Source organism: Phoca vitulina, unplaced genomic scaffold (assembly GCF_004348235.1).
Source record: "Phoca vitulina isolate PV1807 unplaced genomic scaffold, GSC_HSeal_1.0 scaffold20, whole genome shotgun sequence".
NCBI lineage: Eukaryota > Metazoa > Chordata > Mammalia > Carnivora > Phocidae > Phoca > Phoca vitulina.
The window spans coordinates 3,692,980-3,718,240 of NW_022589723.1; the positions used below are offsets into that span (position 1 = coordinate 3,692,980).

At 44.2% G+C, this 25,261-nt stretch overlaps 1 protein-coding gene across 4 annotated transcripts; it reads right to left on the reverse strand.

Annotated features, from left to right (window-relative positions):
* Positions 1–1,010: 1,010 nt before the first annotated feature.
* On the reverse strand, positions 1,011–12,762 carry GREM1 (gremlin 1, DAN family BMP antagonist). Of its 4 annotated transcripts, none has more exons than XM_032417723.1 (3): positions 12,595–12,665; positions 12,021–12,365; positions 1,011–4,242 (listed from the first exon to the last, which is right to left on the reverse strand). In XM_032417723.1, exons 2-3 carry the CDS (start codon positions 12,050–12,052, stop codon positions 3,687–3,689), a joined length of 588 nt encoding a protein of 195 aa, XP_032273614.1. In that variant the 5' UTR covers positions 12,053–12,365; positions 12,595–12,665; the 3' UTR covers positions 1,011–3,686. The 4 variants fall into 4 exon arrangements, with proteins under 4 accessions (XP_032273614.1, XP_032273613.1, XP_032273612.1 ...); XM_032417722.1 differs by lacking the exon at positions 12,021–12,365 and adding an exon at positions 10,804–10,909 and having other exon boundaries at positions 12,595–12,661; XM_032417721.1 differs by lacking the exon at positions 12,021–12,365 and having other exon boundaries at positions 12,595–12,762.
* Positions 12,763–25,261: the final 12,499 nt, after the last annotated feature.

Genomic DNA, 25,261 nt, shown 5'->3' on the forward strand with positions numbered 1-25,261 from the left:
CCTCTAGCTGCCACTGCCTGAGGTGTCCTACTAAAACCTTAAAGGCCTAGTTGGAAGAAATAAGTTCCCTTTGAGATACAAGAGATCTATTTATCTCTTTTCTACCTCCCTTCCCATGACAAGTGAATCCCTGTTCTGTGAACACAACCAGTTAAACACACACATGCATACACACACACACACACAGAGAAGAGTTGCAATTTATTGGTTGCTCTTTGGGGAAGATGATATAGAACATAATTGGGATTAAAATCAAATTCTAGTTACAGATTCATAAAACTTTGCTTTAAACCAAATTAACTTTTATGAGACTATTAAATCGCCTCTCATCCTCATACATAACAAAGTAACTCAATCATAGTCTATATAATCCTCTGTTGGTTTTTAATGATTAAAGCACACATAATACATAATGCAGTTGATATTAAATATCTTGAGAATGACAAATCAATAGAACTCCTTCCACTCTTAAGCATTAACTGGTCATTTAGACATGTTCTGTACATACACTTTTCATTTTAGATTTTCTCCTTAAAAGGACTTGTGAACTATTCATTATTATCTGCTATTTGTATACACACGTCATAAGTCTTCCAAAATAACATTTAAAATATCTCTTAATATTGCTTCAGAAATGTTAACCTTTAAGGAACATTCGATTAAAAAAAAGCAAAAGCTCAGATCCTGACTCTTGTAACACATGTTCAGATGTGTCGAGATTTTATTATTTCCCTCTGACCTGATAAAAGCCTCCAACAACATACAATGTGCCACTTTCTTCTTTGCTCAACTCAGAGGAAGTCAAATAAAGGAGAAAAAACAAATGCTCAAAATTACAGTGACCAAAGGATTTGAATTAATAATTACATTAAATAACCATAACTTTTTGTTTAACTATTCACATTCCACACAGTGGAAATTATCGTTTCCTCCAGATTTTTCACTTACATTTTTAAGTTTGAAGAACTACAATAACAAAAAAACAACTTACAGACTTGCAGGATGTGTGTTTTTCTCTTTTAATGCCAAGCACAAAGTGTACATCATAAAATTCATATTTGGTGTTTGGCATTATTTTAACAGGAAAAATTGAGATCACAAATATCTTGCCATAAAAAAATTCTACTATAGTAATGAAAAAAACATACTTCTTCATCTGTGACTCCAATACAACATGTAATAGACATGGCACTTTCAATAAATGTTGGAAGACACACCATACTTTGCTAGTCTTAATTTAGGCACAGTAAGAAAAGCAGACATTTCCCTCTTTGGTTAGCGCTGGTTTTTTTTTTGTTTGTTTTTTTTCAGGGTAGTTAGGCTGTTGATTATCCCAGTGAAGTTAATTTTGAGGAAATTCTCTTTACTTAAGCCAAATCCGACTTACATGCAAGACTGTGGTACAAGCTACTAAAAGAAGATTACTGCTGCCAACTTAAGTCATCTCTTTTTAACAAAACTGCATGCTTGTGGCAGAGTTAAAACAACAAGAGAAATTCAGTGTCTGCTGGTTCTAAATGTCATTTTTCCTCTTCTAGTGTGGTTTTACATGTTCAGCTCCTTCCCCTTTCTTTTCCTCTCCCCCACCCTCAAAATTCTGGCTTAGTATTTGTGTGCTTAATTAAATCCATTCTGTGCTTTATTGTTGGAGGATGTGGATGATAGAAAGATTTAAGGCAGGGGCATACAGTGTACACGAAATACACGGACTGTGTGTTTGGACAAATTTGTCTCGTGTGGAATCATCAGTAGTGAGTTCAAAAGTTTCAAAACTCGACCCAATATTTTGGGTGTTCAAGATAACTTCTGCCTCAAAGCACGGTTCTGGCTTAGCTGTTAGATGGGAGAGCGCTGCACCAAAAAAAAAAAAAAAAAAAAATACAATAAAAGCAGCCTCTTTAGTGCAATGCTGGCGCCTGGATGGGCAACTAAAATGCTAGTCGATGGTGCTTGTTTCCCATATCACACGTGACTTGGCTAGCAAGGATGAGAAGGTACAAGGCAAAAAAAAAAGTGTTTGGGGGGTGGGGATGGGTTTACATAGAAAACCTCAGGCTTGAAGAGAACAGGTGAGCCAAATCCAAAATGCAGTAAGGTCCACCTGCCCTGCACTTTGGCCATTAGATAAATCCTAAGCAGGGATGGGAAGAAGCCCGAGTTTAATCAGAGGAGGGGTCTACCAGTAGGTTCTGAACAATTACAATGTTACCCAAATCCCACCACCAGTAGAGAGACAGCTAATGCACCCAAATGTCTGGATTTTTTTTTCCCCAAATGCTCTGATTTCTTAACTGGGATTTCTCATTAGACCCTGAGAAGGCAAAGGAAGAAGGGGAGGACACATCCTTTATACCTCCTCCCAGGCATTAAACTACTCCTTAGCCAGAGGCAATCACCTTTCTTTCGTTCTTCTCCTCTGCTCCCCACCTCAGTCTCCTACCAACAGCTAAAACAAAAGGACCCACAATATACTTCTAGCTCAAATAAAGCAGTCCCTCAACTCCCCCATCTTAGCCTGGTTCTTCACTGCCAGGGACACTCAGCAGAGGCAGAATCTTTATAGTAAGGGTTGTGGCTCTCAGAAGCATTACACAGAAATAATGAACTGGGAAAGAGGGGATTACAACCAAGCAAAAGGAAAGATATGAGGACCTTCTGCTTATGAGGTGTTTGTTTACTTCCTATCCCTGCATAGAGTGCTCTGAACTACATCTATTTTCTGTCTGAGGGGCGAAGTGGGGGGTGGGGGTCGTCTTGGTTTTGCTCACTCATGGGGTTCTGAAAATAGGAGTGGTCAATGTTTATGTTTTAAGTTTGGTGTCGGGTTACAGCCAATTTCAGCAGATCACAGTGACAGCCAAAGTTAGTGATTTTTTGGCAATTTCATTTCTCCTCTATTCACTTGGTTTTGGTTAAATACCAGGGAAAAACTCGCTGAAGCATGGGTGGCACTGTGTTTTGGGGTTGGCCTTTCAAGACTCTGCAGGTCTCCCTACGGAACTTGTGCTGTGCCCAACTGGTCCTCCCCTTCTGTCCCTCCCTCCACCCCCTCCTGTGTCCTTCTTGCCCTTTGCACGCCCACCAGGCTCCCGGAGTCGGGAGACCCTTCCCAAAATAAGAAACAGTCACGTCTATGGTCAAGTGAGCTAATTTCGAGTCCCTGGCAGAGAGGGAATTAGACCGAAATAGTCACTGAGATCCTAAGAAGGGATGGGCTGTGGAAGAGAGGAGGAGGAGGGGAAGAAGCAAGCACAGGTGGAAATACCCTTTCCAAGTAGAATGCAGCACTAAAACAAGGTCTCTTGCCCTCAGAGTAGCCTCTTGCGTTAACATTCATTCAGAAGGGAGATTCTGGTCCCCGGAAGGGCACACGGAATACACCGCAGAACCTGACCGCAGCCCTGCCCCTTTTCACGTGCCTCCCCCCCGGGTGTGGGCCTTCTGTGCCAGCCCCATGGAAGCGGATACGTTTGCATAATAGGAAGTGCCCTCCTCTGGCATCTGCAAGCCCCCAGACACCCATACACACTCATGCACACAAACTACGCACTAGCAGGCTCCTGTCAGAAGGCAGCTGGCGGTTCTTCTTGCCTGTAGGTTGAAGCCAAGTAAGAATCAGGTCGTTTTAGGTCTGGCTCTGGGCCCGCCCGGGGCTGCATCCCTAGGACAGGCTGGGTGTGCTCAGCTTAATCCAAATCGATGGATATGCATCGACACTGCTTGACTCGTGTGACCCTCTTCTTCTTGGTGGGCGGCTGCAGTTCGGGGCAGTTGAGTGTGACCATCATGGTGGTGAACTTCTTGGGCTTGCAGAAGGAGCAGGACTGAAAGGAGCCTTCCTCCTTCCGGATGTGCCTGGGGATGTAGAAGGAGTTGCACTGGCCGTAGCAGAAGCGGTTGATGATGGTGCGGCTGTTGCAGCCCTCCTCGTGGATGGTCTGCTTCAGCGGCTGGGTTTTGCACCAGTCTCGCTTCAGGTATTTGCGCTCCGTCACATGCAGGGCCTCCTGGCTGGACTCCAGCACCTCCTCCCCGGGCATGGCGGTGCCACGCCCTTGGCCACGCCCCCGGTTCCTGGAGCCTGGCTGCTGGGGAGACTGAGTCTGCTCGGAGTCATTGTGCTGGGCCTTGTCTGGTGGGGGGATGGCACCTTGGGACCCCTTCTTTTTCCCTTCGGCGGTGGGCAGCAGGGTCCCCAAGAGGAGAAGCAGGGCTCCCACAGTGTAGGCGGTGCGGCTCATGCTATGGGAGGGAAGCACAGAGAGGGGAGACACAGAAGACGGACAAGTCAATTCAAAAATTAATAGCAGCTAACATTTTATCAGGCACTTGTTAAACACTCTATGTGAGATATTTCATTTCCTTCTCACAATATCTCTATGAATCAGGTGTTATTATTCTCATATCCCCGCCCCCCCATCGTCAAGCCACGAAGTACCTTGCCCAGGGTCACCTGCGAAGAAGCCAAGGTCTGAACTCAGCCAGGCCCTATCTCTTCATGGCATGTCCTCCCACCGGAATTCCTTCCTGGCTGCTGACACCAATCACATCTGAAGTTGTCTTATGGTCACTTAATTGTATTCGTTCTTGTATTAGGTCCAATTACCTTTGCACCTCTCTGGGGAAAAACCCAGTTTTCTATTTAGTTCTACAGCAAGACAAATCGGCCTCACTGTCCAGGCTTCATCTGCCAGGAAAGGCTCCCAGTCTCTTTTTCTCCCCAACTGGCCTGAGTGCTTCCTGAGTTGTGCCTTGTTCGGTTGGTTGGATGCTTAGGAGATGTTCGCTGATAGCGTGCATTGCAAGGAAACCTCTGGAGGAGACAGGCAAGCAGCCGAGGGAGGGAGAGCACTTAGCAGGAGCAGCACTGGATGCAAAATCAAGACTGAGTTTCCAGTCCAAGTCTTGGGGCAACAACTTGCTATCTGACCTTGACAAAATCACTTTGCTTCTCAAGAAATGACTTCATGTAAGCACGGGTACAAAGACCTCATCTCCCCAGATAGGCTGTTCAGATCAAATTTGAGGTACAAAGGAAAGCAATTTTAGAACTAACCAAATCTATGGCAGGATTGCAGACAGAATGAGTTACCTTTCCAGAAAGATCACATTAACTCCTAAGACTCCTGGACCTCTCACCTGTTCTCATTTCTAAATGGGCATAGCTATTTTTTATATCATTCATGATATCGTGATATACATTTTTCTACTTTTAAATGGTGAAATAGGTCATTCACCTATGTGTGTGTATCTGTGTATGTAACATCTAGGAGGTAGAAAATGGCACAGGAAAACAGGTATGTGCAAATATTTACACTAATAAATGCCATGGACATGTAGAATAAATTAGTGATAGTGAATTATTGTGGATGGGCCTGGAGTTAGACATGGGTCAGAAAGGCAATGAACAATGGCAAAAAAAATTAGGTAAGTGGGGAGGCAGAGGGAAAACTAACAAAACAAACAAACAGGAAAGCAAAGATGGAGAGAGAGAGAAAAATGGAGTGAGGAATGTAAATCAGAGAAAGGAGGGCTCATCTAGAGGCAGAGTGTTAAGGGAAGGTAGAGAGGACAGAGGAGGAAGAGGAGAAGCCAGAGCATATTTTTGAAGAGTGCAAGCGTCACGCTATTGAGATTCTCCTGACACAGTGCCTCTCAAACCTCAATGAGCAGATGATCACCTGGGGGCATTGTTAAAATGCAGATTCTAATTCAGTAGGTCTGCCTTTCTAACAAGCTTTGAGTAACAAGGCCTGTAGCACTTGCAACCCTGGGGCACAGAAAAGAGTTATTAAAATGTGGAAGGATTTTCTTTTCAATGAGTGCAATTGCAAATGCACAGCCTCCCTCTCAGGCCACCTTACCAAATCTGACCTGAATCTTAAGGCTTCCCCTATCCCCCAGCCCCCATGCCCACCATGGTTCTGAACCTAAGGCACTGCTGGGAAGTACCCATTTCCCTCCTCTCTTTTGTATGCCAGCATTACATATAATAATGTACAATTTAATAGTAACCTTATCACGTCCCCCCAAGGAACTATACAAGTTGGCATGATCCGCTAAAGCAATTACCTTTCAAAGACAGAGGCCCTGTGGAATCTACATTCTCTAAGCAACAGTCCCTGTAAGTAAAGACTATGCAACCCTAAGGATAATGTCAAATTAAGATAATTAAATATTAAATTTAAAATATCCTTAAATGGCACCATTTTTCCAACATTAACCTAATACTTTGGGGGAAGTTCAAGTTTGGAACTGATAATGTGACATTTAGCTCCTGTTCTTTGGACTGTAGACTCCCTGGCTTTTGTCAGTTTATGTTACAACATCCCTGTTCTTTAAACAGAGCCTTTTTTGCCTCAACAACAAAAAAATTAATTTCCTTGTTTTGTCTTTAAAAAAATCACTCATGAGAAAAGTCCAGTTATAAAACAGGGCTGATTTTCTCCAGAGACCAGGATAACTTGAGCCATGACAGTTCAGTCTCCTAGGCAAATATATTGTGAATTTGAGAAGCTTTTACAAATTTCTGCTATTTATTCAATTGGGGGCCAGGATCTAAACTAAAATTCAGTCTCTGCCCATTTCAAAGAGGAGCATGAGACAGCCGTAGGCCTACACCCACAGTCTTCCCTCCTCCCTACTGAAAATGGCCCCAAGGACAATTCAGCCCTCCCAGAGCAAGACCCTCTGAGTCCAACATCACAGAGGCTAATCTGAAACTGACTGGGAAAGTACACTGTGTGCATAGGACAGTTCACGTCATAAAGCCATCCCCTCCCACAAACATCTGTCCAAAAAATGGCAATTTTCTTTCTCCAGACCAACATGGGACTCTTTTTATGCTCAACTTTTCCTTCCTGGCATTTTCACATCTGTCATTAAATAAATACCTAGTCTGAGAGTCATGAGGACTTATTCATCACCTTATCCTCAGTGCCTGGTGCAGAATAGGTGCTCTTCTGTTAAATGAATGCTTGTTATGGACCACACTGATTTACAGAGGTTCTGTTTTCGTTTTTAAAATGCCTTCACATGTGCCAATGAGCAGCCGAGCCTAACATAATCTTCTTTTTTTTTTTAAGATTTTATTTATTTATGTCAGAGAGAGAGCACAAGAAAGGGGAGAAGCAGACTCCCCACTGAGCAGGGAGCCTGATGCGAGGCTCCATCTCAGGACCCCGAGATCATGACCCCAGCCAAAGGCAGACGCTTAACTGATTGAGCCACCCAGGCGTCCCCTAACACAATCGTCTTAATTTCTGACTTACAGTATAGCAAACTCTTAGCCTAGAAGTACCTTAATATTTGTCTTTCTTTTTCTAGGAAAACTTCAGATAGCCACTATTTTTTACCTGGTCCCATGCAGAATGCTGTGGGTTTCATTTTCTAATTGAAGCCATTGTATTCACTATGGCAGAAACCAACAATAAAGCAAGCAGTAAATTCAAAATTAGTCAACTGTGGTTTTCAGTTTTAATTTGGATAGACTTCCTGTTCCTATGGGAGCGTGCGAACCCTGTAAGCCCAAGGGGTCTGGAATGACAGGCTGTTTTCTTATTTTTTGGTTTTTTAAGAAAAGTAAATTTTTCTCAAAATAAGGTTTATTAGGTGTGGAAAATGTTTTAAAATGGTTTTTCATTTTTTAGAAAAGCCTACTTTTTAAGATCTTTAGTGCTTATTGTGAGGCTTTTGACTCTTTAAAACTTGTAACTAGTTATTTGGAGAAAAGTAAAAACCAACTTAAGGAATCTCAATCAACACAGACCTCAGCTTAAAGAACAGTGGTACTCTGAAGGGCTCTGCATATTCCACATGAGTAAGAGTTCGAAGGTTGAGAACTCTAATAGTTCTAGAACCAGGGCTCTGTCAAGTCATTGTGGTCACCCAACCTCCCCCCGCACACACACACCACAGACTGGTCATGATTACTCAGTGAAGAAAAAGGGACTGTTTTGTTCTTGAAATCCCAATTGTATTGCCACCAAATAATTTGCACTTTGTAAATATCACAAGCATGCAGGAAATCATGAAGATGTAAATTTCTTGAGACAATTCTTTTCCATATCAGCACCTCACAGAATGCCCCATTATCAAAAATCAATCCAAATCTTAATCAAACCTCAGGTTCTTATGAATTATCCCTCATGCCCAACCATGAGCTGCAAACATTTTTGGTAATTTGCATTCATGAAATGACCCACTCACATCATTGAAGATGAGCTGCATTTTGTGGGTCCAGAGTGCATCAGGACACCCAAAAAAAGACCTCCCTTTACACTCATTGCAGACAACATTCTTCTTTTCAAAATTTGCCTCAACTTCTCCTTAATGCATTTCTGCTTCTCCAAGTAATGTGATATTTTCGTGGTGAGCTTTCTCTGCAATTGCTCTCCATCAGCAAGACCCACCCACCCCTACCTTTTTTCCCTTTACTACTGTCCTCCCCCCAATCCACTTGTCCCAGAGCACATAGATACTCTCAAAGCAGTTCTTCTCTACCTGATGCTTTCCTCTACCTGATGGTTTCCCATAGTGATCAAGAGATATAGCTTATCCCACACCTCTGTCCTGTGTAGGTCATGGTGATTTATTCCAATCTTCACAAGGCTCTATGAACATAATCATCTAACTCTAGGGAATCAGAAATAAAAATGCTCTGTGTGACCTGTATCCAATATTCTCAATGTCTTTGGGCAAGTTTAGGTCAGCTCCTTTTGGCACTCTTCTTGCTATATTTCTCATTTTAGCTAACCAACCTGCTTATAATCAGTTAAATGGAGTGCTGAGTGGGAATTACAGTGAATTGACAATGGTCAGCAAGCCAGATGTCTATGCTTGAACATCTGATTGACTCCTCCTGATGAATTAAGTTTTAGAAAGACGTTCAACAGGCATGACATCAAATTATTCTCCCAGTAGAAGAAAATAATTAAAGTGACAGCAAATGCTCTAAATGCAGGCCAGATTTTAGAATAATCTCCTTTTTCTCAGAACTAAATCTTTGAGAAAAGAAAGGTTATTTTTAACTTGATCTTGAATTTTTAAAAAGATAGCTTTTATTATTTTTTTAAAGATTTTATTTGACAGAGAGAGAGATAGCGAGAGCAGGAACACAAGCAAGGGGAGTGGGAGAGGGAGAAGTAGGCTTCCTGCCGAGCAAGGAGCCCGATGCGGGGCTCGATCCCAGAACTCCGGGATCATGACCTGAGCCGAACGCAGACGCTTAACGACTGAGCCACCAAAAAGATAACTTTTAGAAGTTAAGTAGAGAATTTCATAAGAATATACTGGGTCGATTTTTTTTTTTTCAGACAAGTTGAACCAAGAAGATAAAAATTACTTGCTTGCAAACTAGTAGAGGATAAAGTCTCATCCTGTATGAGTTGCAAGACCCTAACTACAGCCACCTTATTCAGAAGACCATTCAAACTAAATCTGGCTGGCCTCCCACATCGCATAGTACAGAAAGGAAACCACCAGGTAGTTAAGTATCTCAGGAGCTCTATGCTCACTGGAAGATTTTTTGCTGAAGTGAATGATTGTATACAATTTTCGAGGTCAACAGGAAACAAGTTAGAAAGTCATAAATATTCACTGAGCAGTGCTACTGAGAGTCAATCTATAGGTTCTATATTGTGATGCAAGATGTGTGCTAGTCTGAATTTGGGATTTAATTTCAGAACCACCTTGTAATATATCTGGTGCTGTATAATGTTACTGCCTCTTCCAATACCACCACCAATAATCAGAGTTATCTATATTTTTGAACCCTTAGCATGCATGGCATTGTGCATAAATCAGACCGTATTTTATCATTTCTTTTTCACGATAGAATATGCGGTAGATAATATTGTCTTCCTCTTATCGATCAGGGAATCCAGAGTCAGAAAAGTTAGGAATCTGCCCAAGGTCAAACAGCTCCTCAGTTGGAGAGTCAGGGTTGGAGACCCATTCTACCTAGCCCCCAAACGTGTCTTTAACCACTGTTCCATGGACACCCAGCACAGTACTTAATAAGGGATGCGTGGACTTCTTTCTAATGCAATACAGTTTGAAGAATATTGTAAGTCAAATAATTATCTAGTTTGTATCTTGATGTTCACATGTGAAAAAAAAAAAAAAAAACTGTTGTCCCAGGAATTACTGTTGTACTTTGCATTTCTAAGAGCATATGTTAAAACTAAAGAAAATTCCTTGCAGATGTAAGGCATGGGCTGGTAACACTTGCCTGATCTGTGCCTTTCAGTTGGATGCTACAGTTACCTCCCCAACACCCCCCCCCCCCCCCCGCCCCCATACTTTTCTTTACATAAAAGCATTAGGTTTTCCCACCAGTCCTTAACTCTCTCTTCTAGGACATGCTCCACAGCTTCACTGTTGACAAGCATTTCTTTGGAAAGGGGTCTGTGGCATAAAATTTCTTGGCCTTATTTCACTTGTGATACTTAAACATTAAGACCGAGGGCTTCAGTTTAGAAGACAAGGCAGGCAGCTCTGATTCAAAGATGTGAGGACACAGTAGGTTTCTACTCTTCTCTGTCTAATCATTCCCATAAAGACTGTGTCGGCCAACTAGGATTTCCTATAGATGGTGGGTTACCAAAACATTTCACTCAAAATGGACTTTTAAGAAACTAGGAAACCTGTAAAATTACGAAGTTTACAAAAGACTTTAATTCCTACAATGACCTGAGGGTTAAATACACACACACAGAGCAACTATGGTTCTAAAGAACGCTTCAATAATTAGTTAATACTACAATTGGAGTGCAATTTATCCAGTGATAGCAATCAAATCACCTACTGTTGTAGACTTGCGTGGGCCAGGGAGATGAGACCGTAGTTTTCTTAAGATCTTTCCCTTGTTGCTTTGAAATGCCCATCTCTTCAAGGTCCCTAGGCCCCCCTTCCAAAAAAAAGAAAAAAGAAAGGAAAGGAAAAGAAAAAAGTAAAGAAAAGAAAGGAAGGGGTCGGGGCTGAAAAGCCCTGGGGTGAAAGAAGACTCCTCACCCTGGGATCGGGGTTATCTTAACCTCTTCTCTGCTATTTATTTAAGTTGTGTGTACAGCCAAAAGGAAGCCACCACTCTGGGGTCCCTGGGACAGCTTAAATCCCCGTGACCCACTTAACAATAGATTGTTTTAATCAACTCGTGTCCTGGCACCATCTCGAAGGGGAACATAAACAGACGCGCACACCGCTCGGATCTGCTTTTTCCAGCGGGAGATCCGATTACCTACCAGTGGTCGGCTCTCTGCCCTTGTATCATTTAAGGAGAGATTTTAACCCCTAACGTCGAGGCTTTATTTCTGTGTAAAAGTGCTGCGATTCTAAGTCGACAGAGGAGGAGAAGGCGGCAGCCGGATTCAACCCGGGGACCCATTCGGGCCATCTCCGGGAGCGCGGGAAGGGCTTCACGGCAGAGGCCCGGTCACCGCCTGTCTGCCCCCCGCCTCGCCCGGGGACTGTCGCCAGAGCCCCCCGCGGGGAAACACCCGGCTGGGGCTGCCCCCAAGGCGGAGCTGGGATCCGAAGGCAATGCCAAGCCAGAGCAGTGGCGCGTCCGTTCTTATCGCTCCGGCCGGCAAGGTGACAGCCCCTCCGACCCCGGGCCTGGCGACGGGGTCAGCGAGACGGAGAGAGAGAACTGGGGACGACCGGGGCGTCTGAGCCGCCAGTCCCGCGTCGTTCGTCGCTAGCGAGACTCAGCGAGGGGGGCGGGGGCCTCTAGGACACATTAAGGAGTACCGGGGAAACGGAACCCGGCGGCTTGGCGCTGCCTGGCCCCCGGCCGTCCGCACTTCAGCCGAGGCGCGCGTGGGGCGGGCAGAAGCCTAGAAGACTGCACTGAGCGCCCACGCGTGCGCAGCCAGCCGGCGGATGGTGCGGTGTTTGTGGTGTGAGCACTGCAGCCGCCCCGACCGCGCACAGCCCTTCAGCTGACCCGTTACCCGACGCTCCGGTTTCCACCGCGGCCGAGCTCCGCGGCTCTGTTCTAGCCCAAGTCTCCATCTCACCTTGAGGGCGAGCCAGTGGACCCACGGCTCATTCTCCGGACCCTCCAGCCCACCGCAGGATCACTCTTGCGACTCCGACGGGAGCCGCCGGCCGTCCCGAGCCCCAGCGCCCCGCTTCAGACACGTGGCACCCTCTCAGTGCGGCTTGCCGGGGGGTCCAGTGTGGAGCCGCAGGTCCCGGCTGCTCCCCACCGCTCCCGCGACGCGCCCACCAGGACTCCGCGCCTCTGAGCTGCCGGTGCGGCTGGCACACGCACCAGGAGCGCGTTAGCTGGGCTCCCGGAGGTGGAAATGGGATGCGGGGCAGTAGCTCTCGCTCTTGACATCCTCCTTCCCAGGCTTTCCCTGCGGACCGCGCAAGGTGAGGTTACGGCAGCCAAGACGTTGGCGGGAAGGACCCTGAATTTTTCTGCATAATTCACCCTAGGGAACCGGGGCCTCGATCTGCGCGCCTGGAGGGCTACCGCGCGTCTGCACCGAGCGGGACGCGGGAGTCCTTTGCAGGGGAGCCCCTGCGCTCTCTCTCTCTCTCTCTCATTCCCTCACTCACTCTGACGGGAGCCTCTGCACTCACCTGTCAGTGCGGCGGGTCTTCCGGGCTTGCGCTCTCGACACCGGGCGCTGTGTGCGACCGCGGCCCGAGCCGCCCCGGCTTGGCGCGGGGTCAGCCGGACAGAGAGCACGGCTCTCGCTGCACACTGGGTCGCCCGGTCCGCGGAGGGCGCACCGAGTGCGGGGCATCGCGCCGTCTCCCGTTTAAATGCCGGCAGCCGAGCCGGACGCCCGGGGCCGCGCCTCTCCATTGGCCAGGCGCCGCCGCCGCCGCCGGACCCGCTATCCGCCCCCTTTCCCGGTACTGCCCCCGCCCCCCGCACCCCTCCTGCCTCCCCGCGGGGTCCCCTCTCCGCCTGCCTCGCCTCTTTGTCTGCTCCCCCCGCCCAGGCCGGCTGGGAGAGGTCACCCCAGGGAACCGCGCCTGGAATGCACAGCAAATCACATTTTCCGCTCCCGTTGGAGGGGGAAGCGCGGGAGGAAATCCCCCCGGCTCCCGGCCCCTCATTCCTCCTCCGCCCCAGGCCTGGGCTTTTCCTCTCACCAGCCCCGCTTCGCCTCCGTTGGCCCCGCAACGCGCTCGGTCGCAGAGGCTGCCCTGGAAAGAGCAAGATCTCCGTGGGATCTCGACAGACGAGGCGATTCTTGCCCGGTGGCGGGAGCGGGACTGCAGGATGCTCTCGTTGAGCGGTCGCCACGGCTCCGGCGCGGCTCGGCCCGAGGCCCCCAACTTCGAGGGCGCTGACCCCCGCGCCCCCGTTAACCCCGGCGGGCTCGCCGGCCGCCAGCAGGGGCCTGTCTCCAACATGACACCCTCCTCTCCTCGCCCGCCTCCGGTTCTTTCAGCTCAGATGCTGACGGCCTCGGCCGAGAGTGTACGGAAGGGAGTAACGGAGGGGAGAATAAACCTAAAAGGACCCTCACAAGTCCAGGTTTCCATTTCTAAGCCATCTTTAAACGGGAGAGAACAATAGCTATGAGCGAAGAGGCTTTCCGTAGCATGTTTAAGATGAATAAATCAGGAAAATAAAAAGTCAGGCGAGGAAGTAACTTCCCAGAAATAGAAGACAAAAACCCCCCGTTTGTGAAAAGCCGGCGTCACATTCTGTATTTATTACCGAGAACCCAATGGATAGTGGTGAACATACTAAGCGCATAAATATTTTTCGAAAGATGAGCGAACACTTTCATTTGTTCTCTTAGCTCGAAAATGGGTTCCTCAAAGAAGCCGTAAATTCCGTGTGTCGAAGTTATAGCCCGTGCAAAAATCAAGCCGGCTGAAGGTCTGCAGACCGGCTCCACCAGCCAGGTCAGATGATGACTTGCGGGGGGAAGGTTATAGAAGGAAATGTGAAGGTGCCTGTACTCACTAAAGCAAAATAAACAAAACAATGAAACCCAACAAAAGGTATTTAGGAAACAGTCCTGATTTAAGCATTTGGCTAAGAAAACAAAACAAAACCCCAGAATAGCATGATCTTTTTTCTCGAGGGGGTCATTGTGGGGAGGCGGCAAGAAACACTGAACACCTACTAGATATTCTTAAGAACTTGAAATCAATTTTTCAAAATAAATGAAACAAGGAGGAAGTCTGCATTAAATCAATAGCTAGAGAATCTTCATCACCGGAATGCATTGTTTGTGCAATCTGCAGTTTCTACCCATAAACTCGGTGCTCCGCTTTAAATTTCGTTTCCGATATTTTTTTGTTAAATCGTCCCATGTAGTTTGTAGTTGCTTGCAGAAGGCAAACAGTCAATAGGGCTTAAAGGTTGAGGCTGGTGGGGTGGACTGTAGGACATGAGGAGTGGTCAGAAGTACATAGAATGCTTAGACAATTAACAGTCCAGCCAAAGCCCCCCACCTATCTATAGAAGCCAGTTTTGTCTCTGGGGGTCAACTATGCCCCCCAAGAGAAAGGAACATATTTTACAAATGCATTAACTCCTTCTAATTTAAAATCAATGTTTCGGTCACCTTTTTTTTTTTTCTTTCAAAACTCATATAAACTGCCCCAAATAAAAATACATTGACAGAGCTTACCTTCCGAATTGGAAGTAACTGTTTTGGAACTCTGAGACTGTAGTTTGATACATCTCAATCTATCTCTGTGACTGTTTCTATCCCTGTCTAGTAAATGTTGTTGCTAGCACTATGACCCCTCCTCCGGAGGCTTCTCAGACCACAGTCTCTACAATAGAAACACTCCCGCCCCCACCCCACCACTCCACAACTCTATCCCATTTCATTGAGTCCTGTCTTTAGTTTCACTCACTCTCCCTGCCACTACAATGGAGGCTTCATGATGGCAGGGACTTTGCCTATAGTGGTCACTCAGATTACACCAAGCTCATAGAATACAAAGTGCCTAAGACAGACTTAGGATTCAACAAATAGTTGTGAACTGGGAATGTTCAGCACATGCCCACTAACTAGGACTAGCAACTGAGCTGAACGCTGAGGCTATAACCACCATGAGTATGGTAAACATGGGCCCTCACCTCACAGAGTTTATAGTCGAGCATATTTGTAAATATTTATATAGATATCCAAGCTTTTGGCCTCATATTTGTGTTTCCACAGCTCTCAACCAGTCATTGCAAACCATTATCCAATCAGGGTGAAGGCATAAGAGTAAAAACTCTTCAGGCCTCTTTAACCATAATTACATAATTGAAACCTGCTCTTAGTAAGAGGGGGAAGAAGTAGAAGGACTCCATGTAGTCAAAGTTAAAATTTTAAATCTGGGATGCCTAAACAGTGATCACTAAGTGATAAATATCACTTACAGAAACTACTTGCAAATTACTTTGAGGCTGTTTTGAGAAGTGTAGATCCTGTTCAGCTACTGTTTTATTAAAGGAGAATCTATTTCTCTTGTTTTGCTCACCTATCTGTAGCGTGTGTTTGTCTCCATCTAACTCCCAAGATGCTAAGAGGGGGTTACTCTTCAGATTTGGGGAAGAACCTTGAAGGCCTTTGTAGGGAAGTTTTTGCTCAAATCTGCAAAAGCTGTTCACCTAATAGCAGAGATTATGTATGTCATCTTGCATTGGATTAAGGAAGAAAAAAAGCCCTTCACCCATTTGGAACTGACCTTGTATGCCCTTCCTAAAGGGAAAAAAAAATGTGATGATGAACTTGACAATGGTTAAAGAGAAAGATACTCCAACGGTCAAATAACAGCTAAATGATTCATATCCAGAATGAATTTCTCTTATACATTAATAAGAAGAAAACTCCCCAAATCACCCAATAGGAGTTGGCAAAGCACATGACTGGGCACTTCACAAAGGAAGAAACCCAAAGGACTGATAAACATGAAGAGGCACTAGATTATACTAGTAAATCAAGAAAATGCAAACTGAAATAAGAAGATGCCCTTGCTGAGCTCGCAGTCTGCCACTATCCAGTATTGGAAAGGGTATGGAGAAGCAGGCACTTAAGTGCATTGGCAGTGAGAGTATATTGGTAGGACCATTTCAGAGAGTAATTTGTCAACATGTGATAAAATCCAGCATGCCCCTAGTATACCTCTCAGCCATTCTAATTCCAGGGAAGCACCTTACAAGAACTTGAGCACATGTACGAGGCCTAGAACTGTGTGAGTGCTTCCATTGCAGTATCCTTTGTCTGTCTCAGCTCAGGGTTGACTCCTGGCTATGACCCTTGCTCTCTGCACATAAGCAGTAAAACGTTGACCAGTTGAACAATGCATGTCCATGTGAAAATTCTGAACAATACTGCCAAAGACAAGCACATGAACGAATAAATCGGGCAGACCATTTTAATACAACTGGGACCTAATTCCATACAAGTATTTATTGTCTACACTACATGTGCAGTGCCCTATGAAGAAGATAAAACCATAAAAGTCTGGACGTGGTCCTTCACTGTCAATATGTAGGCCCAGCAGGAAAAGCACGGAATTTTCGGCAAAACAAAATCAGAATACATTTCTGACTCCTCCTCGTAGGAAATGAGTGACCCTGGGTTAGATATTTAAACCCTCTGAGCCTAAACTCAATCATCTGTTTTATAGGGGTGGTAATAATACCTACCTCTGGGTAGATGATAGAATTAAGTAGAATAAGTTCTGTGAAAATTCCAGACACGCAACAGACACTTAATAAACAGGAGTGACTGCATGGATACTAGAGTGTAATTGGGAGCTAAGACAAAGACAATGAAAATGTAATATCAGCACGAGTCATGCCTTGGGTACCTTTATACTCAGTGCATAATGCATTGGATGGCACATAATAGGTAGTTGATAAAGTTACTAAATGAGTACATGCCGAGGGGAAAGGAAGTGACTGACAGTGACAGAGGGAGGGAGAGGATGAAGGAATGTAGGAAGGAAAGAAAGGAAAGGAGGCAGGGAGGGAGGAAGACAACAGAGGAAAGGGAGGGGTGGGTCGTGGGAGGGGAGAGGTGGGGAGGGAAGGGAAGGAGTGATACCCTTCCAGTAAATGGCACAGCCACTTCTATTTTTGGTAAGACCAGCAAATGGTGTAAGTATCCCAGAGAAGGGCACAGGCAGAACAGCAAACCCTTCTGGCTCTCTTTTGCCTGCGTCATAAGAATCATTTTAACCAAAAGTTAGAGTTTTCAGAATGTGTTCACTGCAGGGGCAGAATCTGAGGAAGAGTCCAGAAGATGCCTGAACGTGAAGCAAGAGAGGATGGGCTTCCCATGCCGAAGGCTGCTGGGCAGAGACGTGGGAATGCAACAAGACAGAAAGGCAGATGGAAATGGATTTCTCAGCAAAAATTCACAGACCCGGTGCCCAAATATAACAGAACCTGCTGGAAATGAGGCTCCCACCTTCGTCTGCAGGCTGGGTGACTCGTTAAGTCTGGGAAGTTTCTATTTGTTTTGAGCTCTTTGATGCCGCTTCACTCTTAGAAAAAAATTGGAACTTTAATCGGTTATTGATTCTCTGCTTTTCCTTAGCACTTGAACGGCTGTGGTTCTTCATTTTCTAAATCTTTTGAGGTACACTTTCCAAGAAAAGCTCATTCTGCTGCAATCTTAAAATGCCGGTGCCTTGCAGAAGATCTGCTGGAAGTGCTTATTAAACTGAAGGTCTCTGGGCTTTACCCCATTGTCTTTGGCTGCCCTGCCCCTTCTTTTACTTTTGGCTTATTCAGCTCATTTCCAGCTTTTGTTCCCTTGAGATCTCTGCTATTCACTAGGAGCCATGTTGTAAGATTTACCTTTTCACTTTTTTTGGTCCTTTTCTAAGGCATGGAAGCTTACGTGTCATTTTGCTCTTGCCATAACTGTCCTAATAAGTCACTTGTCCTGCATTGCATCTTTTAAAAGTTTTGATGACATTATAAATATATTACAAACTCCTAGGAAACTTGGAAAATAGAGAAAATCAAAGAAAATTAAAATCTCCTATAATCCCACACCCCCAAATAACCACTGTTTACACATATACAACACACACACATATGATACATACATACACATATAGATTTCTTTCCAGCTGTATGAAGCATGTATGTGTCTTAAAGTTGGCTTTGATTCACTACTTAATATGTACTAAACACTAGGCTTTCCCTATATTATCTAACTGAATCCTCACACCAATCCTATAAAGGTACTATTATTATTTGTTCTATTTAAAGGTGAGGAAACTGATGTCCAGGGGGTCGTGTCACTCTCTCCAGGGCACACAGTGTATAAGGCAGAAGAGGAATTCGTGGCCAGCTGATACCTATGCTCCCTTCACTTACTTTCTACTCCAATCACAATGTAGTTAGAGTCTACACCATACACTGTGTTAGAACTGATATTCAAACACCATGATTACTCCACCAAAAAAAGTACACGAAATGTCAAGTGATTTAAATAATTTAATAGCTGATATTGTCAAGACATTTGATTGTGAAAAATACTGACATATATATGAGGACTACGAGTTTGGATTCTACATGACTGTATTTATAAAGAATTCTGAACACACGGCCATTGACAACTCAGATATGGCCTGTCTTCTTTTGTACAAACCCTGCCTTACTTCCATTATCATTGTTATTAGTGACACTAGAAGTATATTTTTTTAAATTAGGAGCTCATAAAGAAGTTCAGTATTTTGGGGTCTGCTCAGAGCAGAGAAGCATGAATCTGAACGTAGAAAGTAAACTCAAGACCTGCTTTCCCTTTTAAAGATCAACATGAGCCCCTATGCCGATTTGCACTGACCTCACCCAGGGTCCAAATTAAATCTTTTTAAAATCTTGGTTCCTTCTTCACCCCTTCCTTCCCTGGCTTGAAAGGTTGGATCATCTGGAATATAATTTCTCATTCGTCTTAAAAGAAAGACCAAAAAAATGTAAACCATGGGCTCCTCACTGCTTACATCAGAGTAATACATGAGTGCTTTATATAAACTAACCATTTGTCTATTAATGTTTGTAAAGAGCTTTGTAGACATACAGCATTTGAGACACACTCTCTAGAGAAATATGTCTTTGGAAAGAGGATCAGAGAACGAAGAGACCAATGGTAAGAGAAATTCCAGAATGTGGACAGAAGTCGCTAGGATGAGCACGAAGCTGCATCGTCCCCTACATTGAAGGCCATCGCAGTGGGAGGGAAATATTTCTGGAGATGGGGAGCCTTGTCTGTAACGTGTATTTCTATACTCTATGTTACTCAGCTGTGTGACAAGAAAGAAAAAAAAAGGACATACTTTGGACGGGGCAAAATGGCAGTGTGACCCCAGATACTGGCTTCCAGATGATCTCCCAGGGGTCACTCAGGTGCAGCATGGGGCTCCTGATGATTGCCTTCCCCATCCATCTGAGTGGGGAGGGGATCTCAGGATGTCCCACGGGCATGCACCTGTCTGCCCACTAGCCAACCCTGTTGTAGGGAGGTGCAGGGCTGAGCAGAGCCTGCACACCGTAAAGCATGGTTCTTAGTCACAGTGACAGAGCCAAAGAAAAAATCTTTCTGAAAATAAATCATAACAATTCTTGCAGCAGCTACTCTGCTAAGCAGAGCAATCCATGAATGTCTGTGGACAGATTAGAATGTACTTGCCCTAGACAAATCTCTGTGGCCACATGTCAGCACCAGCAACCTCAAAAAGCCTGTCTAGCCAAAATTTCGGGACATTAGCCTGAGCTCCTTGATATGTTTCCAGTCTTCCTCGGAAGGAAGAAAGGGAGGGAGAGAAGGAAGGCAGGGGAAGAGAAGGGATGGGAAGACATCAATCCTTTCAAATAAGGGAGACAAATTATTTCAGAAAGCAGCAGCTTCTCTTAACAGGTACCTACGCTTTAGCTCTGTAGTTCTGAGCATCTATTTTAATAGCAGTTAGTACTATGTGAGCCCTGTGCTATCCACCTAGGGGAAAGAATCTTGCCACCGGGAAGAAGAATTTCAAAGTGAGAGTTTGCTTTTCATATAAACATATGATACAGATATAAAGCTGCACAAATACTGGGAAGGATGTCAAAGGAGCGGTCAGTGTCTGCTCCTACCCCGGGGGTACCCTCAGGCTCACTCTCTGCAAATCCAACACTAGAACCAAACACACTGGTCCCTGAACACATGCCCCCAGATCCCCACTTCCATGCCTTTGATTGGGCTTCACTCCACTTAGGATTTCCTCTCTTCCTGTTGAATTCTTCCCCTTACTTCAAGACCCTGTGGCATTTTCTATGATTTTTGTCTTTTTTTTTTTTTTACTGTCTTTTAGACATTTCTTCTTGAGTGGAAGGTAGACTGCGTGAGTGCTGGTACCATTTCTTTCCTCATCCTTGAGCTCCCCAAGGGTCTAGCGCAGTGCCCGGAACAGAGAAGATGCTCCCTCAGTAGATGTTCGTTGAACTGGAAGCAAGGATTTCCCTTAAACTAAAGGAGGCTGAGTTGAATCATAATGAAAGTGCTCAAAATCTGCTCATGATTTCCACTTCAGGGTCCTGTTGATTGCATCACCTGCGGGAGCTCCCTCGCAAATACAAAGCGTGAGAGTCCATCCACAACGTGGTTGCTGGTGGTGGCTGTTCAGGTACTTGGGTGGGTGTCATGCCTTCACTGCCACCCTCCCGGGCCTGGCCACCAGCATGTGTCATCGGGACGGCTGCAGTTACCTATCTGCTGCTCTCTTCAGTCCCACTGATGCGGGCACACGGCTGCTGGACTCAACCTCTTAAATCACATTGCAGATCATGCCTCTCCCTTGCCTAAAACCCTTTCTCCCTGGCTCTTATGAAACTTTGAAATTATTTGGTTTGTTAGTTGGCTTCGTTTTCATCTGGCTCTCCCACATGCCTGCAAGCTCCATGGGGCAAGAACCATCTCTGTTTGGTGCGCTGTCCCCCTGGCCTCTAGTGGGGGGCTTAGAACATACTAGATACAAAACTTTATTGAGTAAAGCCATAAAAATACAGAGTTGTTATCATTTTCCTTCGTGCTATAAGCCTTCCTCCACCTTCCACTTTCCTTGTTCCTGCTTCATGTTTCCACACTTTGACTGGAACTCACTGGAAAAATGAACATGGCATGGATCTGGATCCGAGCCCTCCAGCAGAACCACTGTCTTTAGTTCTGTTGTGGAATCAGAGAGCACATCCCTGTGCTCTCTGTGCGCCCCACCCATCGAGGAACAGCCAGCAATCATGGCACAGACTCGCTCTTGGAACTTCTACCGCAGCCCTAGAAACGTCTCTTGTAAAAACCAATCATGAGACAACATTCCAAAGACCCCAGAGATGTGAGTAAGTGTCATGGCCTGCCAGATGAGATGGTATCCACTCTGCTACAGATATCAAGATCAAGTTTTGTGAGAAATTAATAATGCACTATTCCCCTTGTGTTTCTGGGGGATCTTAAAGACTTGTATGCAGATATTTTGGTTTTCACAACCTGGTCAAATAAAGCACAAAAGACAGACGATACTGAATAAAAGAAAGAACATTTGTGCATGTGGCCAGGATTCATGCACATTTTGCTACTGATTTTATTGTTAACTTTTTTTTTTTGAAACAGGGTCACATAACTAGCTAAGTAATTATTCAAGGCATCCATAGTTTCAAATGCCTTTTTTTTTTTTTTTTTACTATTTATTGATGGAGACCTGAGTATCTCATCATAATTCATCTTGGGGAATCCACGGTGTGGCAAAAGCATTTTATCGTGGTTGTTGTGGCTTCTGAAAGCATAGTTTCAAACCATAGGAGTATCTGATAGCCATCTGAGAGGAGGTGGGCTGATTAGGAAGGTCTGGGGTCTTAGAAATAAATGCAGGTGATGCCAAAGCCTGTTTTTCAGATCTAGGAGGATTTTCAGAGACTCCTTGTGGCTGGTGTAGTTTTGCAAGCTGGTCCCACAGCAGCTTTGTTCCTCTGTTCCTCTACTCCACCCCCTTCTCTCCTGGCCCCTCATCTTCACCCATTCTCATGCTCTCCGGTTGTAACTGCGGCCATTGTTTCCCCCCAGACGACCATGTATCAGAGTCACTGGAAGAACTTTAAAAAAGACTTGATTCTCAGAGCTTGCTGTAGACTACTGCATCAGAATTTCTTGGGCTTGGGCCCAAGAATCTGTATTTTTACAAAAACCCTTAAGATGATTCTGACAGGTAGCCAGGATTGGGAATCACTGGTGTAGTGGAAAGAATTCTATTTGCACCTAAACTCAACCACCAACTACTTAAGCAACTTTAGACAGGTCAACTCTTGGACCATCAGGAAAACAGAAGAAATGACATGTATATAATAGAGTTGTTGCAGAATTAAATGGAATTACATATGTGATCTCTCCCTATGTGTATTTCATAGACTGAGCTAGTTAATACTCCAATGGTGACCTAGAAGCTTCCCAGAGTCTTTTCCTGAAATCGTGTTTAGCTTCCTCTTCAGCGTTTAATTCCTTATAAGACTCGGTTTCTCCCTTTGTCAGTCACCAAGCATAAAGCCATATGTAGATGAATCATAAGCCCATCATGCTATGTGTTCTAAGAGCCTTCCAAGTTCATTGCTACAAGAAACGCTCAACATTTAATGCATATTGTTTCTTGATATCTCTTTCCAAATTGCCAGTACAGTTTCCATTTCTGGGAAATTACATAGACATGTCTGGATCCAACTCTTTTATCTTTGCATTTCCAACTGCTCTGTTTTCCTTCTTTCTTCCCATCAAATTCTCATATTTTGACAGTTTTAAGACCAGCTCTTCCTTGATCTTTTCCTTCTTATAATATATTGAATTGAAATGAGCCCATTTTCCTTGGTGTGCCTTCTCTCCAAACACAGAATACTCTGAAGTTCAGATTCTCTTTCTGTGAGCGGGTTAACATCACAAAAAGTTTGTGGTTTCATCCATCATAAACAAGAGTGTTTTAAATGAACTCTGCTTCTTTTCTCCAAGCATCACAGAAAGTCTGGGACACAGTGAAATGAATTTTCAGTAAGAAAAGTTACTTATTAAAAATAGTGGTGATAAAAGTATGTAAATTGATTCAGTAGGAAGAATTTGTAAAATGCTTTAACTTAAAAGGAAATACTCTTGTAGACATCCACAGTGAATCAGAAGGAAAACACTCTGGTCTCTTGAAAAAGCTGTTTACTCTGTTCAGTGTTGACAAAATGTATCCAAAAAAGCTCTTTCTGTTAAGAAGTGAAGGAAGAAGGCAAACTGCGTGTCAAAGCATTTGATCATATTTCATTTGGGAATGTTACAGTTTTGCTTGTGTACCCAGTTGACCTGAGCATATCAACAAACATAGTATTAGCTGCTGACAGTGTTTTGTATTGAACACATCCATTTGTAAAAATAAAAGAAATACTATATTCACATTTTCAGTCCTTTTCTCTATTAAAAAAAATACGGCAATGTGGTTTGAGTTGTGAATCCATTGAAGACATCTTTGATGAATCAACAGTCAAGGCATATGTAAAAAGTGATTTGGAAAATTTTTCATGGGTTGTTGGTGGGGGATGGGAAGGAATAGACTGTTGGGGCATCTGCCCGTTGTCTTTCCGGCTCTTCCACTGACCCCTTTCACTAAGTTTGTCTGCTGTTACAATAAAAATACCCCCCCACCCCCACCAACCTCTCTCAGAGTTCTCTGGGATATGATTGACTAGTTGTAAAGTAATCTGACCTCATTGAATAACTGCTGCCATCTAAATATGATGCATTAGTTCCCATCAGACACTCTAAAATAGCATCCTCCAATCTGAAAGTTTCCAAAAGCTGTGCAGGACAAATCAGCTAACAGCCCAGTTCAAAACCCAAGAACAAAAAAAGCCAAAGTATAGTGAAAAAACGAAAAAGAAAAACTTCCATCTTCTGCTTTGTTCATGCCATTGTACACTAGGGGGGAAAGTGATTCCCATGTCAATACTAGTGATAAAAGCTTGAGTTTTATTTACATCCTTTCTATAATTATTAATTTTCTTTAGAATATACTTTATTGCATCAAATAAGAAGGTTGGCTTCTTGTTTTAAAAGAGAGTAATCTCGGGGCACCTGGGTGGCTCAGTCAGTTAAACTTCTGCCTTCAGCTTAGGTCCTGGGATTGAGCCCCGTACTGGGCTCCCGCTCAGCGAGGAGCCTGCTTCTCCCTCCCCCTCTGCCCGCCACTCCCCCTGCTTATGCTCTCTGTCAAATAAATAAATAAAATCTTTAAAAAAAGAAAAAGAAATACTGGCAACAAATTCAATAATCAAAAAGTGAAATCAGGGGCACCTGAGTGGGTCAGTCGGCTAAGTGTCTGCCTTCGGCTCAGGTCGTGATCTCAGGGTCCTGGGATGGAGCCCCGCGTCCGGCTCCCTGCTCAGCGGGGAGCCTGCTCCTCCCTCTCCCTCTACTGCTCCCCCTGCTTGTGCTCTCTCTCTCTCTCTCTCACTCTTGCTCTACCTCAAATAAATAAATAAAATCTTAAAAAAAAAGTGAAATCACCTCAAACAAATGAAAGCAGTAGAACAATCTATGTGAAAAGAGAAAAAAAGAGTCCATTCCCTGGCTAAAAGCAAAACAAAACAAAAACAAAAACAAAACCCACAAAAAAAAATAACCCACCCCCCCCCCAAAAAAAAAAAAAAACAAAAAAAAAAAAAAAACCCAAAAAAAAAAATACCCCCCCCCCCCCCCCAAAAAAAAATAAAAAAATAAAAGAGAGTAATCTCTGAAATGCCACTATCTACCATTTGGCCACACTTTCTCCTTAGGAGCTATTATAAAATGGTGAATTCATGAACTAAGATATGAATAACTAGGCTAGACCTATGACTGAGCATTCAGTTTACCCGGGCTTCAGTTACTCCTGTATGGAAAATATAGATTTCCTGATTATATACTTTAGACAAAGTAGAGAAGGAAAATATGATATAGACTACCTTCAATTCTCAGAATAATAGTTTATGAATGCTGGCTTAGACTTGTGTATCTATTATAATCATAGTTAACATTTAAGACCTTACCGTATGTTAACACTGTGATAATACTTTAAATATTGGATACGGTCAGGAGACACACAATATCTACTTCCATCAACTTCTATGTTCCTTTTTGTGTTACAGGGGCTAGAAAGCTAAAAATGACATTAGCTGATTCCCTGGTAGCTAGGATTCTGGGAACAAACTAGAACACCAAATAGATACACTCCCACAAGATTTTCAAGATGGAAGACAAGAGAGAGAAACTCTTTTTCTGCTGCTATT

What these genes read in the sequence shown, in the direction of transcription:
- GREM1 (XM_032417721.1), bottom strand. Translation starts at nt 12,761, where the DNA reads ATGCCCCGCACTCGGTGCGCCCTCCGCGGACCGGGCGACCCAGTGTGC. An exon ending in AAGACCCGCCGCACTGACAG is followed by an intron (nt 4,243 to 12,594) that starts GTGAGTGCAGAG and finishes TCCCTCCCATAG; the next exon opens with CATGAGCCGCACCGCCTACA.